Genomic DNA, 13,926 nt, shown 5'->3' with positions numbered 1-13,926 from the left:
TTAAAGGTAATATTTTAATATTTACAAATGTTATGGTCCTCTGATGTCATTTGTGGGCCCTTGACAAGCAAGAAAAATTATATATCAGTGATGTTGTTGTTGTTGTTTTTTGTTTTATTTTTAAATGATAATCTTAATTTTACATTTGTAAGATTTTTAATAATTATTAGCCTGATGAGACATAATATTGCAATTCTACTTTGTAAGGATGCATTACATTTAAATGAAATTGAGTTGATATTAGATTATTACAGTTTCATTATTTGTATACTATATAAACATTAGAAGAAAATCATAAATCAGATGATAATAAGCAAAGCGCTAAAATGAGTAAAATCAAAATACAAAATAAATTAAAGCCAAATAGAAATATATATATATATATATATATATATATATATATATATATATATATATATATATATATATATATATATATATATATATAAATTAACTAAATACTGTTATAAAATTACTAAAACAAAAAATAAATATCAAATATGAAATATGAAAATAAAAGCCAATAGAAAATATACCGTAATGGAGCAAAAATAACAGTGGTACGGGTCATTTATACTGTATTTTCATAGTATATTATTATTGTGCTGCAACAAAAAAAGATGGGATTGTTGTTTGGACGCACATAAATTTGTAATTTATGTTGGACATTTAAGTAATTCAGCTAGTTTTAGTGATTCCATTAATTTCAGTTAGTTGCTAAGGCACCAATTTAGATTTTCCATCTTATTTTCTAGTTTAACCATCTTACATTTATATTTTACTTTATTTATGCTTCATATCAACTGTTATGAAAATGGATATATTTTGAGCTTTCAGTATATTACAGGAAGTTAAAATCATTAAAAGGTATTAACAAACATTCCCCTCCCCCCCAATAAAAAAAGAGTGAAACTGATATTGTCCATGAGGAACTGATGTGATGTTGCAAAGTGTGTTTAATATCATAAGTCAGATCTGAACGCAGTTTGCAGCAGATTGTGAAGGATCACCAGAAACAGGATCAGTTCTGACTGCATGTTGAATTTATTTTAATCATAACCTCAAATCTAACAAATCTGATCTTTCATCTCTGGTGAAAACAGGACATACTTGTACAACATTTCCACAGAGAGCTGATGCTTGAAAAAAATGACATATTCACCAAGAAACCCTCATGTGAATTTGTGCTCCAAAACTCAAGATTCCTTTAATCTAAAGTCTGTTACACTCACAGACAATCCTTGATGGAAGCCGAACACTGGATATTCCTGCAAATAAGCAGTTTAAAAATTTAAGCAATTAAAAAATTTTAAGAAACCATTCACATTTTACTGAATGATCTTTTGAGGTTGGTCTTGCAACTCAAACATAAGACAACTACAGTATGGAAAACCCCAGATTGTGTTTTTATTGCCCAGGAGATATATTGCACAATGAAGCATCAACTTTGTCTCAGGTGTTTCTCATAAAACGTATAAAGAGGAAATAAAAACACACAAATAAAATGAGGTAACACTTTACAATAGGTTTTAATTGAATATTTATCTTAGGCTTTGCTACTGTTTGGGTGCTCTTGCCTACTGCTTGAGATTGTGCACAAACAACACACTTTTGACACTGAACTAAACACTTTCAGGGACTGGAATAACTATGAAAGGAAGCCAAGGATGCCAGGACAACATATTTCCGCCACCGGAAACACAGAGCCAGAGCTCTGCTTACCAGACATGTCATCCCTCTCTCCAGCATCTCCACTTCTAAGCTTCTCACAGAAAAAGGAGGAACTGATAATCGTTATGGTGGAACCAAACTCTTTGGACCAAATCACCAAAGCCTGTGGGCCCAGCTTGTCCTTCTCCTGTGAGAGATCTCCAGCTGCTGCCACAATGCCAGGGCTCAAACCCTCCTCCATCTGTTGTAGGTGAACAAAAACATCTAATAACACATCTCAGTAATATGTGTCGGGTCTCCGCTATGATAGCAGCAACATTCACAAATGTTTACAGAACGAGCAGGAACCCAGTGTGTTTGTAGCTTTCTCTATTTCTGTTGTAAGGCCTTCTCAAGCAGTACGTCTGACCCATTTAATCTGGTACCTGTTATAAATTAAATTAAATTAAATTAAACGCTTTTATCCAAAGCAACTTACAGTGTATTCAAGCCGACAATTTTACCTAACATGTGTTAGATGGGAATCGAACCCACAACCTTGTGCTTGCTAACGCAATGCATTACCAATTGAGCTTAAACTCAAATGGATATCTGGACAATTTTTAATCTGGCTCCTAAATGCATCACAGCACAGCGACAGCACTCATTAAGAGCACAAGTCTGAGTGGCCATCCATGACATGCGGAGTCCCACAAGGCTCAATTCTCGCACCACTCTTGTTTAGCCTTTATATGCTCCTTCTAAGTCAAATAATGAGAAAAAAACCAAATTGACTATCACAGCTATGCTATACAGCCCCACTGACTCCCTCTGCCAATGCACTGATGAAATTAACAGCTGGATGTGCAAAAACTTTCTTCAGTTAAACAATGAGAAAACGGAAGTCATTGCATTTGGAAACACAGATGAAGCTCTTGAGGTAAATGCATACCTAGACCCTACGTGTCAAACACCCTAAAAATCAAGTAAAAAATATTGGTGTGATTCTGGAGACCTTGATTTCAGAAGTCATGTTAAAGCAGTAACTAAATCAGCATACTATTCTCTCAAAAACACTGCAAGAATTAGATGTTTTGTTTCCAGTCAAGACTTGGAGAAAATTGCTCATGCCTTTATCACCAGCAGGGTGGACTATTGTAATGTTCTCCTCTCCAGCCTTCCCAAAAAGACCATTAGACATCTGCAGCTCATCCAGAACGCTGCTGCCAGGATTCTGACTAGAACCAGAAAATCTGAGCATATCACACCAGTCCTCAGGTCCTTACACTGGCTTCCAGTTACATTTAGGATCAATTTTAAAGTACTTTTACTCACTTATCAATCACTTGATCGCCTAGCACCTAAACACATTGCAGATATGCTCAATGAATATAATAAGAATATACCACTCAGATCATTATTGAGTCAGTAAGAAATACCAAGGGCTCACACAGAACAAGGGGAGTCCACTTTTAATTATTATGCCTCCAACAGTTGGAATCAGCTTCCAGAAGATTTCAGATTTTAAAACTTTTTAAACTCCTTGTTTTATTGTTGTGATTATATTGTATGATTAATTTACTTCCTTTTATGTAAAGCCCTTTGAATTACCATTGTTTATGAAATGTGCTATGTAAATAAACTTGCCTTGCCTTTATTCGATAACATTAGATTACTACATGTAACTACACTAAAAATGTAATAATAATAATATTAATAATAATAAAAACAACAGTAACACACAACTAAATTCTAAAAACTTTAACTAAAAATTTTAATTAAGACAGTAAATATAAAATTATATATTAAATTAATTCAAAATATTTACAAAAAATCTATAAAAGTATCTCAATGATACTAAAACACTGACATGAACAAACAATAAATGATTATAATTTTATAAACGAATATATAAAAAATAATGGTAGATGAATATATAAAAAAATCTAGCTACAAATGTATCTGTTCTAAACAAATGCAAATGACACATTATTGTAAAGTGTTGACGGAAAGGAGTATAGAGCTATAAAATATACAGTATGTGAATAGCAGCTCAGGTCATTGATGGAGGAACTTAAAACCTTCAGGCTCATACAGAGAACTTTTGATTAGAGACATTGGGACCTGAATAAACTCAGAAACATCTAAGCAGGACCTTCATTTGACCTCCACTGATCATTACAGATCTGATTTGTGATGTTTCTGTCCTGTAGGATGATTTCTGTCATCTTCTCTCATGTATAACTTATGTCTTAGTCTGTATTTGTTCGGTGAAATCACTAATCATGTCCGGATGGAGATGTGAGGAAGAGGAACAGCTGTCAGGATCACAGAGAAGAACCTGCCGGAGTGAGAGAGCATCTCATCCCTTCTCTCTCTCAAGATGAATCTATTTGCTATCGATCAGGTTCAGCTGAGGCCCAACAGAGAGAAGTGAAGCACTCGCTGCTGATATAAAGGATCGAGTGCTTCAGAAATCTGCTTCAAAGTGTATGTATGAAAGAGCTGATCAGATACTCACGACTTCCTCGTGTGTACACTTCTCCACGTTAATGCCATTGACCTGCACAGAATAAATAAATAAATATATTGAGATCACAATTTATCCCCCTAAAGTTGTATTTTGACTATTTTCATGACAACCAGTTATTGCAAAATTCACAACCATACATTTTTTTTATATATACATACTTTAAAATACACTACCGTTCAAGGGTTGGCAAGCTTTTTAATGCTTTTGGAATAAGTCTTCTATTCACCAGTGCTGCATTTATTTGCTAAATTATTTTTACAGTTAAAACAGTAAAATTTGTGAAATATTATTATTGTTTTAAATAACTATTTTCTATGTGAATATACTGTAAAATGTAATGGATTTTTGTGATCTAAGCTGTATTTTCAGCATCATTTCTCCAGTCTTCAGTGTCACATGATTCTTCAGAAATCATGAAAATATGATGATTTGCTGCTCAAGAAACATTTCTGATTATCATCAATGCTGAAAACAGCCGTGCTGTCCAATATTTTTATAGAAAGTGATATGGTTTATTCTTCAGGATTCTTTGATGAATAGAGAGTTTAATTTGAAATTAATTTGAAATTAATACGATTTATATTATTTGATACTTAATATCTAAATGTCTTTCATGTCACTTTAATCGTCACTTTTATTTTTAAATTTGAAATGTTAAAAGTTGAATCCATTCTTGCGGCATTAAGCATCAATTTCTAATTAATTTCATTGAATAAAAAAATAAATACATACATTCCTTATTAATGTTATTATATATATAAATAAATAAATAAATATCTTACTAATTTAATCAAACATATGTATATATATATACACACACACACACACACACACACACACACAAAACATGAACAAAATAATTGTAATGGTTTACTGCATTTATCATTTAATTAGACTTGTCATTTTAGTTAATTATAAAATGTTTTTTTTTTTTTTTTTACATTTTAATTTTATTGTTGATATATATAGTCTGAAAAATTGCTTCTATAGCTGTATACAAATATATTAATTATTAGATACACACAGCCTTTTATAAATTTGAGGTCTGTAAGAAATATTTTTTTTTTAAATAAATTATATGATTTAATAATACCTGTAATTTTGTGGCATATGACTCTCAGTTAGTAGTAAACGTAAAATGCTGCAAGTTTTTTTTTTTTTTTTATGAATCAGACTTGGTGATCCTCAAGAGAAGAGTTAGATTTTTTCTTCACCTTGTGGTCTCACACTTGTTCTGTATGTGTATTTATAGGGCCTATATAAAAAAGAGCTTCAATGACATTCAAAATGTAATAAAACCGTTTGTTTCAGTCGCACCACAGGAACTATTACTCTGTTTCTTGCTCTCTCTCTCTCTCTCTCTCTCTCTCTTTCTGCTGCTGTTCCTCTGATTCATACAAAGAGATAAAGGTTAAACCTCCAGTCAAGCCAGAGAAAATGAATCAGAGGGAAGCGTCATTAAAATGCAGAGGGAATGGCGCTCTAACATGCACCCTTGGCCCCCGAGGGCCACATCAGGAGCAAGAGCGTGCAAAAGCAGGAAACACTGACCTGCAACACGGCATCGCCGATAAACAGCATCCCCGTCTGATCGGCTACAGCCCCGGACGGTCCGGCCAGGGGTTAATGGAAAGATTGGGACATAATTACTCATTTAACAGTGCTTTAATGCGATGACATGGCAATCAGGATTTGAGTTTGATGAGTCTTTCGATCTAGTGAAGCGCTTCGGGACGATTTCACACAAATCTGGGTTTTAGTTCAATGCCTTCTGACAAACATGATGAAACTTCATAAGCTTTCTGGTATCAAAGAGCGGATATATTTCTACGCTTAGCGTCTCCGAACTAAGAAAGGACAGCGGGAAGCTAATAAATAGCACTAAAACTGTGAATGCAATGCAGGCCGACATGCACAGAGTCTTGAATTAGCCGTGATTAAAATACATTTGAACTCTATAGCATGCAGCAAAGATAAACTGTTCTCCAATACTGATTCTAATCACATGTTAGCAGTTGCTGTCAGACACTCGCGATGAAAAAACTATAATGCGAGCAAGTGCTAATTATAGAGTTATCAAACGGACTACATTTAGGCTGTGCAGTGCATTTATTTTAAATGAAAAATAAAAGTAGGAAGAACTGTACTCTACAAGATCTTACACAATATATTACAGGTATAGTTCACCCACAGGCCATCCAAAGTTAGTTTTTTCATCAGATTTGGAGAAATGTAGCATTGTAACACTTGAATCATCTGCAGTGAATGGGTGCCGTCAGAAAATAAGAGTCCAAACAGCTGATAAAAACATCACATTAAGATTTTGACTGATGGACTGGAGTGCTGTGGATTACTAGTGATGTTTTAATCAGCTGTTTGGACTCTCATTCTGACGGCACCCATTCACTGCAGAGCATACATTGCTGAACAAGTGATACAATGCTATATTTCAAGTGATACAATGCTACATTTCAAGTGATACAATGCTACATTTCAAGTGATACAATGCTACGTTTCAAGTGATAAAATGCTAAATTTCAAGTGATACAATGCTACATTTCAAGTGATACAATGCTATATTTCAAGTGATACAATGCTACATTTCAAGTGATACAATGCTACGTTTCAAGTGATAAAATGCTAAATTTCAAGTGATACAATGCTACATTTCAAGTGATAAAATGCTAAATTTCAAGTGATACAATGCTACATTTCAAGTGATAAAATGCTAAATTTCAAGTGATACAATGCTACATTTCAAGTGATACAATGCTACATTTCAAGTGATACAATGCTATATTTCTCCAAATCTGATGAAGAAACAAACTGTAGATATCCTGGGCACATTTTCAGCAAATTCATTTTTGGGTGAACTACTCCTTTAAATGTTATCGCCAGCGCTTGTGCTTAGCTTTACAGCGGATGGGAGGAACGCTTGTCATCTTACCTACTTGATCTTTGAAAATCTTTGAGATGACCACAGGCACTTTATGTTCTGCTCCCCCCTGAAATACACGAAGAGCCGTCAAGGAAATCGACTTCTACCTCTTACATCCAGCACTGTTCAGAAATACAAATCTATCGCCTCTTCAAAGATTATTGGGAATAAAACTAATGAGACTTGATCCTTATATCAAGATCCTCTTTGATCTTTAAAAGGCTAATATTGTGCAATAATTATCTGGCCTGTGGATGTAAGCGTGCAGTACCTGAGCATGTTTAATTAAGCTCTTTAAAGTGGATGAATGATATCTAAAGAAGCAAAAGACCTACTTTGATACTCAGACCGAGACCTCCAGTCAGCTGTCTTCGAAGTACAACAGTTCTGTGCTTTAAAAAATGGGAATTTAGTTGGTAAAATATTCATAGCATCAAACACATAACACATAATGAAGAAAGAAGTGGTCAAAAGGCAGCACCTCAGTTGAAGCCTATACACAAAAATGCTTTATACAGATAATATCAGGCCAAATAAATAAATAAATAAATATTACCATTGATATGTTTAAAAGAATTATATATTTTATATATTAAAAAAAATAAAAATAAAAAATGGTCTCACCCTTTAAAATACAGGTTATATCAAGCAAAAAAATGCATAAGTAAAAAATACAAATATAATAATAATAATAATAAATAAATAAATAAATAAAAAATAAATAAAAACATTCAATACTTAAATAATAATAATAATAATAATATTATTATTATTTATGTATTGAATGTTTTTATTTAAATAATATTAATTAACATAAAGCCTTACATTTCAAAAACAGGTAAGATCAGGCAAATAAATAAATAAAACAATGCATATATACATACAAAAATCCACTTATTTTACTGTTCACATGGCAATAAAAAAAAAAAAGATTAAAAAAATACATTTAAAAACTTAAAGATAGGTAAAAATGAAGGAAAAAATAACAAAACAAAAAAAGAAAACTTAATACATTTTTACTATTTATGTGTCTATTTTTTTTAAATAACATTAAAAATAAATAAATAAAGAGAGAAAGACACACATCTCCAACTTTCCATTTTTGTAAATTTTATCAAGATATTCCAACAATGTTCACCTCAAGTATGTTGACAAATCACTGTAATGATTTAGTAATCTTAATGGGAATAAATTGATCAAATCAAATGGGAAGACTTTATAAAACTTTACCAAATAACATCCAAACGATTGCCAAAAAATTATCTGTGACTAAGGTTTATGATGGCTAAAACATTAATGATCTCGCTTTAGAGTGAAACCACAATTAGTCACACCATTAGAAAGCCAATACTTTCCTTTTTACTTTCTTTTAATTGCACAAAACCCAAAATGTGTTTCTGGGTCAAAGTGACTCTTAATGATGCACCAGGTCACTTATAGTTATAAAACAGATAATAATGATGCTCTAAACCTCACTAATGATGTTGTTTATGACTATTTGGGGTTTTCCACTGTGCATTATACACATTTAATGACTGTCATTGTGTTTTGACAGCAACAGGGGCTGGAGCATGTAGACACTGACGTCATTTATGAATGATGATGATGATGATGATGATGATGATGATGCATGAAACAATGAAGTGGTGATATGATGAGCACGTGATAAACGTGTTTGAGTCATGATCCAATGGAAGGTACAGACTCAGTACTTACATTTAGATGGGAGTCAGCGCCGCTCACACAAACCACATCCTGCTTCTGTATGATTAACAGCTCTTTCATTAACTTTAAACGAACGTCGTATGTGTTACTTGTGTGTTCGTCGTACAAAAGGGCAAGTCCGGTTTTTGTCTGTTGAAAAAGCAAAAAACAAACGTGTTAGAAGACATCATGAGATTTAGATTCATTAATAAACTGAAAAATATAATAATATGTTGGAAATTCTGTCTAATAGAGAACATATGTATGTCAAAATGACATTTAATTGTAAAAAAAAAATAATAATAATTAATTTATGTGTAGCCCATCACAGCTGTTTGTCTAAAAGGAACAGTTTGCGCCAAAATAAACACATCACCATGCATTAAAAAAAAAATATGTATTCTGTAGCTAGTCATATTTTGTTCATACTTTTTAACTGAATTAATTTAATTGGCTTCATAATCAATGCTTGTATGCTGACATTAAGCAATTTGAAGAAATGCATTTTGAAAATATGATTATTTAAATAAAATCAAATAGATGCAAATAATTAATAATAAACTATTTATTTATTGAAATGCAGAAATCTGACCCAATATATATGAATGGGGTCAGATTTCTGCATTTCAATAAATAAATAAATAGTTTATTATTAATTATTTCCATTTATTTGATTTTATTTAAATATATATATATATATATATATATATATATATATATATATATATATATATATATATATATATATATATATATATATATATATATATATATATATATATATATATTATATATATATATATATATATATATATATATATATATATAAGAAATTTACATTTTTAATAAATAATAAAAAAATATGAACAAGTAAAAATAATACACTATAATACACAAAATATTTGATTTGTGAGGATGTTGTTAAATTATTGAAATACTATCTTAAAATCTCAAAGGGACTTCAAGTAAATATTTTATCTCAAAGAGGTTCAGGTGACAAAAAAGACTGGGAATAAAAGAATAAGACTGGGACAAAACATAAATAAAAAATATGATAAAAGTATAGATTTGCAAGATATAAATATTGTTGGCTCTTGAATTTCTTTGTTCCTCGCGTGTAAGGTGCTTTGGATAAAAGCATCTGCTACAATGCAGCCATGTAAGTCATACGAGAGCTTTGTTCAGAAAACTCACAGAAAAACCTTTCTCTTTTCAGATTCATGTAAAACAACAGGTTTTTCCTTATTCTTCCAGTATTTGTGAAGTTTTTCCCCTCTGGAAGAAAAGTTGCCTGTGGATCTTTCAATTACTTTCAGGTTTTCCCCGAGTCGAGAGAGCAGTGTTAATTCAGTTAACCCACAAAAGTGTCCCGGAGGAGCTTCCAGTGGCTCGCAGTGAAATCAATTACAATCTTTATTTATCAGACTCTCTGTGGCTTCACATCTGTTCTGAGGATCGCTTTCTTCCTGAAGGGCTCCTGATGCTTTCAAACCTGCAACATTCGCAGAACTGAACCGAGGAGCTCAACAAATCCCAGCGATGGAGGAACAACGATTCAGTCATTCTGACAGCAGTCTGTCTCTTCTTATCATGCTTTCCTCCCTTAACTACACAACACTAACACATCCATTACAGAGCAGAGAGAACAGCAGCATCATGAAATAAAAACACACAATGCTTCTATCAACAGGATTAAAAAACCTACTTAAAATATATTTAAGAAAAACCCCACAGGTATGATTTATTTTGCTTTTACAAACAATTGAAGCTGTACAACTTGTAGAGAGTGCAACAAGTGGGCTACTGCATTCGATAACGATCCTGAAAACAGCAGAAAGAGCTTCGACTTCATTACTTTTGGGCTTTTGTAAAATAAAGAAAACAAACAGGGTGTGCTTTCTGCCGTCTCGGTCTCCATATTTACCATAGCTTAACCATGCTATTAAAAGTAAAACTGTGGTTATACAAATAAATAAATAATAATAATAACAATGGCTATTACACTTTAACTATAATAAATCAATAAATAATGGTTCATTTTCTTAAGGCATCTGTATTCATGCATGCTTTATTTCTTTGTTTTTATAACTGTACTGCCTTAACAGTTTGATGTTTTGTACTGTTTAATAAAAAAATCTGAAAAAAGATTTGAATTAAATGAGTTGGGACACACGCTCTGAAAACCTGATCTGAATCAAATGATTCGCGAACCTGCACAAAAAGATTCATGATCCGCTCTCTATAGTCTTGATCTGTATAATGATTCGCAAACAATCACTTGATATTGTGACTTGGAAGCTTGAATCATGCTCATTAAATTCGTGAAATGATTCGCAAACCACCTCCGATGTTCTGATTTGAATCAAATGATTCATGATATCTATAATGATTCACGATCTAAATGAAATGATTCAAATGGAAATGTGATCCATTTGTAGCGCTTCACAGTGAATCATTTTTGCAATCCAAAGTTTAACTGATTAATAGTTTTTTAAAACTTTTTTTTTTCTACAAATCTACATAACAGCTAATTAAAGCTAATTAAAAATATTAATAAAAAACATAAATCCATTTCAATGATACGAAAATAACACTGATGGAAAATATAAAATAAGCCTATTTCTAATTTTCATTTAGTTTAACTTGATGTACTATAAAACGTAACCTAAAAAAAAAATTACTAAAACTTTAACTGAAATTTTAAATTATAATATTTTTTTATATAAAAAATGAAAAACTAATTTAAACATTAATAAAAACCCAATAGCATTTCAATTATACTAAAATAAAACAAAATGTACCAAAATAATTCAAAATATTAATAAAACTATAACAATATCTCAACTATATTAAAGTAAGACTTTAAGCTTTAATTCAAGTTTATTTGTATATCACTTTTTATGATATAAATCATTACAAAGCAACTTTACAGAAAATTAAGTTTCTACAATATTTAGTAGTAGCTTATAAGAAGTGACTGTCAGTTTATGTGCATATGACAGGAATTTGACAGACATAGGACACAGACACGTTTAAAGCATTAGTAATGTGAACAATCACAGGTTCATGAGTGACACACACAGAAATATTCATTTTGAGGCACTGACTCTCATATTTCAGTGCAACTTCATAAACTTCGCAGGACATGTTTCAGCTAAATCAACACACTCTCATAAGGAAACATCACTCTAGCAGCGTTTATCTGTGCAAACATCCCTGAAAACATCAAACCGCAGCTTCTGTGTCATTCAGAACAGCTGAAGATCACTGACAGGAATCTCTAAAGACAATAACACACAGCGTGATGTTTGGTCATGCACAGATGAACAGCAAAATTGATTCAGACTAATTGACTGGAAGTCAAGTTATCATAGAAATACAGCAGATGAAGCTGATGAAATGACTGGATGATACTGCAAGAAGAGAGAAATTATGATATTTTACATGCTGTTGTTCAACATTCACTGCCTGCTAAAACACCACAGATTTCACTTTCGATATTTGGAGTGCAAAATCAACATATAAAGTCAATCAGTAATTTTTGATATTCTCAATAGGATAACAAGCATTCAGTCCCATCTGCTGTGGTTTATTATTGTTCACAACGATCCAATGAAGAACGTCCATTAGCGCCTTCAGTGCAATGGTGCGCAAATCTAAAGAAATACTGATATATTTAAAGATTTTCTTAAATTTTTTGTAGAAAGAATCGTTATTTCTATTTATTTTACACTGAATTATGCAAAATTGTAATGCAAAAAAAAAAAAAGAAATATAAATCATACTTTCTAGATATATTGTTGAATTAAAATCAAATAGTGAAGTGCAATTAAACTTATGTTATCCAGAGTTAATATTGTTAGCTAAACATTTAAACATTTTCATTGCCTGAAACAAAACTTACTTAAATAATAATTAAAACAGTTGAAATAGTATGAAAATTACTGAAACTACTGCATATAGTCATAACTGAAATTTCAAAAGAACACAAAAGTATTACTAAAACTGTTAATGAAATTAAACATAAAAAATTTAGATGCAAGCAGAAAACATGAAAATAGGACAATGTAAAATAAATTAATAATAATTGTGAACAAAAACTATAACAGTGACTCCAAAATAATACTGATATTACCAGAACTTGTATATATTCTTCTTATTTAATATATTATATAATTATATATGTATATGACATCTAACTAGTGGGGTGCCTCAGGGCTCAGTTCTTGGACCACTTTTCTTCTCTGTCTACATGGCATCATTAGGTTCTGTCATTCAGAAACATGGCTTTTCATACCACTGCTATGCTGATGACACTCAACTCTACCTCTGATTCCTTCCTGATGATCCGACGGTACCTATTCGCATCTCAGCTTGTCTAACAGACATTTTTTCCTGGATGATGGACCATCACCTTCAACTCAACCTTGCCAAGACAGAACTGCTTGTGGTTCCAGCAAACCCATCGTTTCATCACAATTTCACCATCAAGTTAGGCACATCAACCATAACTCCTTCAAAAACAGCTAGAAGCCTTGGAGTTATGATTGATGATCAGCTGAGTTTCTCAGTCCACATTGATAAAACTGTCCGGTCCTGCAGATTTGCTTTATTCAACATCAAGCAGATCAAGCCCTTTCTTTGGGAACATGCTGCACAACTCCTTGTTCAAGCTCTTGTTCTGTCCAGGCTGGACTATTGCAATGCTCTCTCTGCAGGTCTTCCAGCCAATTCTATCAAACCTTTACAATTAATCCAGAACGCGGCAGCAAGATTAATTTTTAATCAGCCGAAAATAATACAAGTCCCACCTCTGTTTATCAATTTTCACTGGCTTCCAATAGCTGCTCGCATAAAATTCAAGGCATTGATGTTTGCCTTTAAAACCATCACTGGCTCTGCACCCATTTACCTAAATGTAATGTCCACAAGTGAATGTCGCTTGATTGTGCCATCTCAAAGAAGCACAAAGTCACTTTTACGGATTTTTAAATTAAATGTTCAATCAACTCAATCCGAGCAACTGAGTCCTTAGCCATCTTCAAGAATCGGCTTAAAACACATCTCTTCCATCTTTATTTGACCCTCTAACTTTAACACT

General features: G+C 32.1%; 1 protein-coding gene across 1 annotated transcript in view; it reads right to left on the bottom strand.

Annotated features, from left to right (window-relative positions):
• Nucleotides 1–13,926, bottom strand: part of LOC113116900 (gamma-2-syntrophin-like) — a 68,088-nt gene that overhangs the window by 41,369 nt on the left and 12,793 nt on the right. Inside the window, exons 2-6 of the mRNA XM_026285200.1 lie at nt 8,838–8,975; nt 7,457–7,513; nt 7,131–7,188; nt 5,735–5,778; nt 4,172–4,213 (exon numbers count right to left, since the gene is read on the bottom strand). Of these exons, the coding sequence (XP_026140985.1) occupies nt 4,172–4,213; nt 5,735–5,778; nt 7,131–7,188; nt 7,457–7,513; nt 8,838–8,975 (339 nt within the window). The remainder of the gene's footprint in view (nt 1–4,171; nt 4,214–5,734; nt 5,779–7,130; nt 7,189–7,456; nt 7,514–8,837; nt 8,976–13,926) is intronic.

This window comes from Carassius auratus, chromosome 17 (genome assembly GCF_003368295.1).
Source record: "Carassius auratus strain Wakin chromosome 17, ASM336829v1, whole genome shotgun sequence".
Taxonomy (NCBI): domain Eukaryota; kingdom Metazoa; phylum Chordata; class Actinopteri; order Cypriniformes; family Cyprinidae; genus Carassius; species Carassius auratus.
Note: the sequence above shows the minus strand (reverse complement) of the source record. Positions and strands in the feature narration are given on the sequence as shown.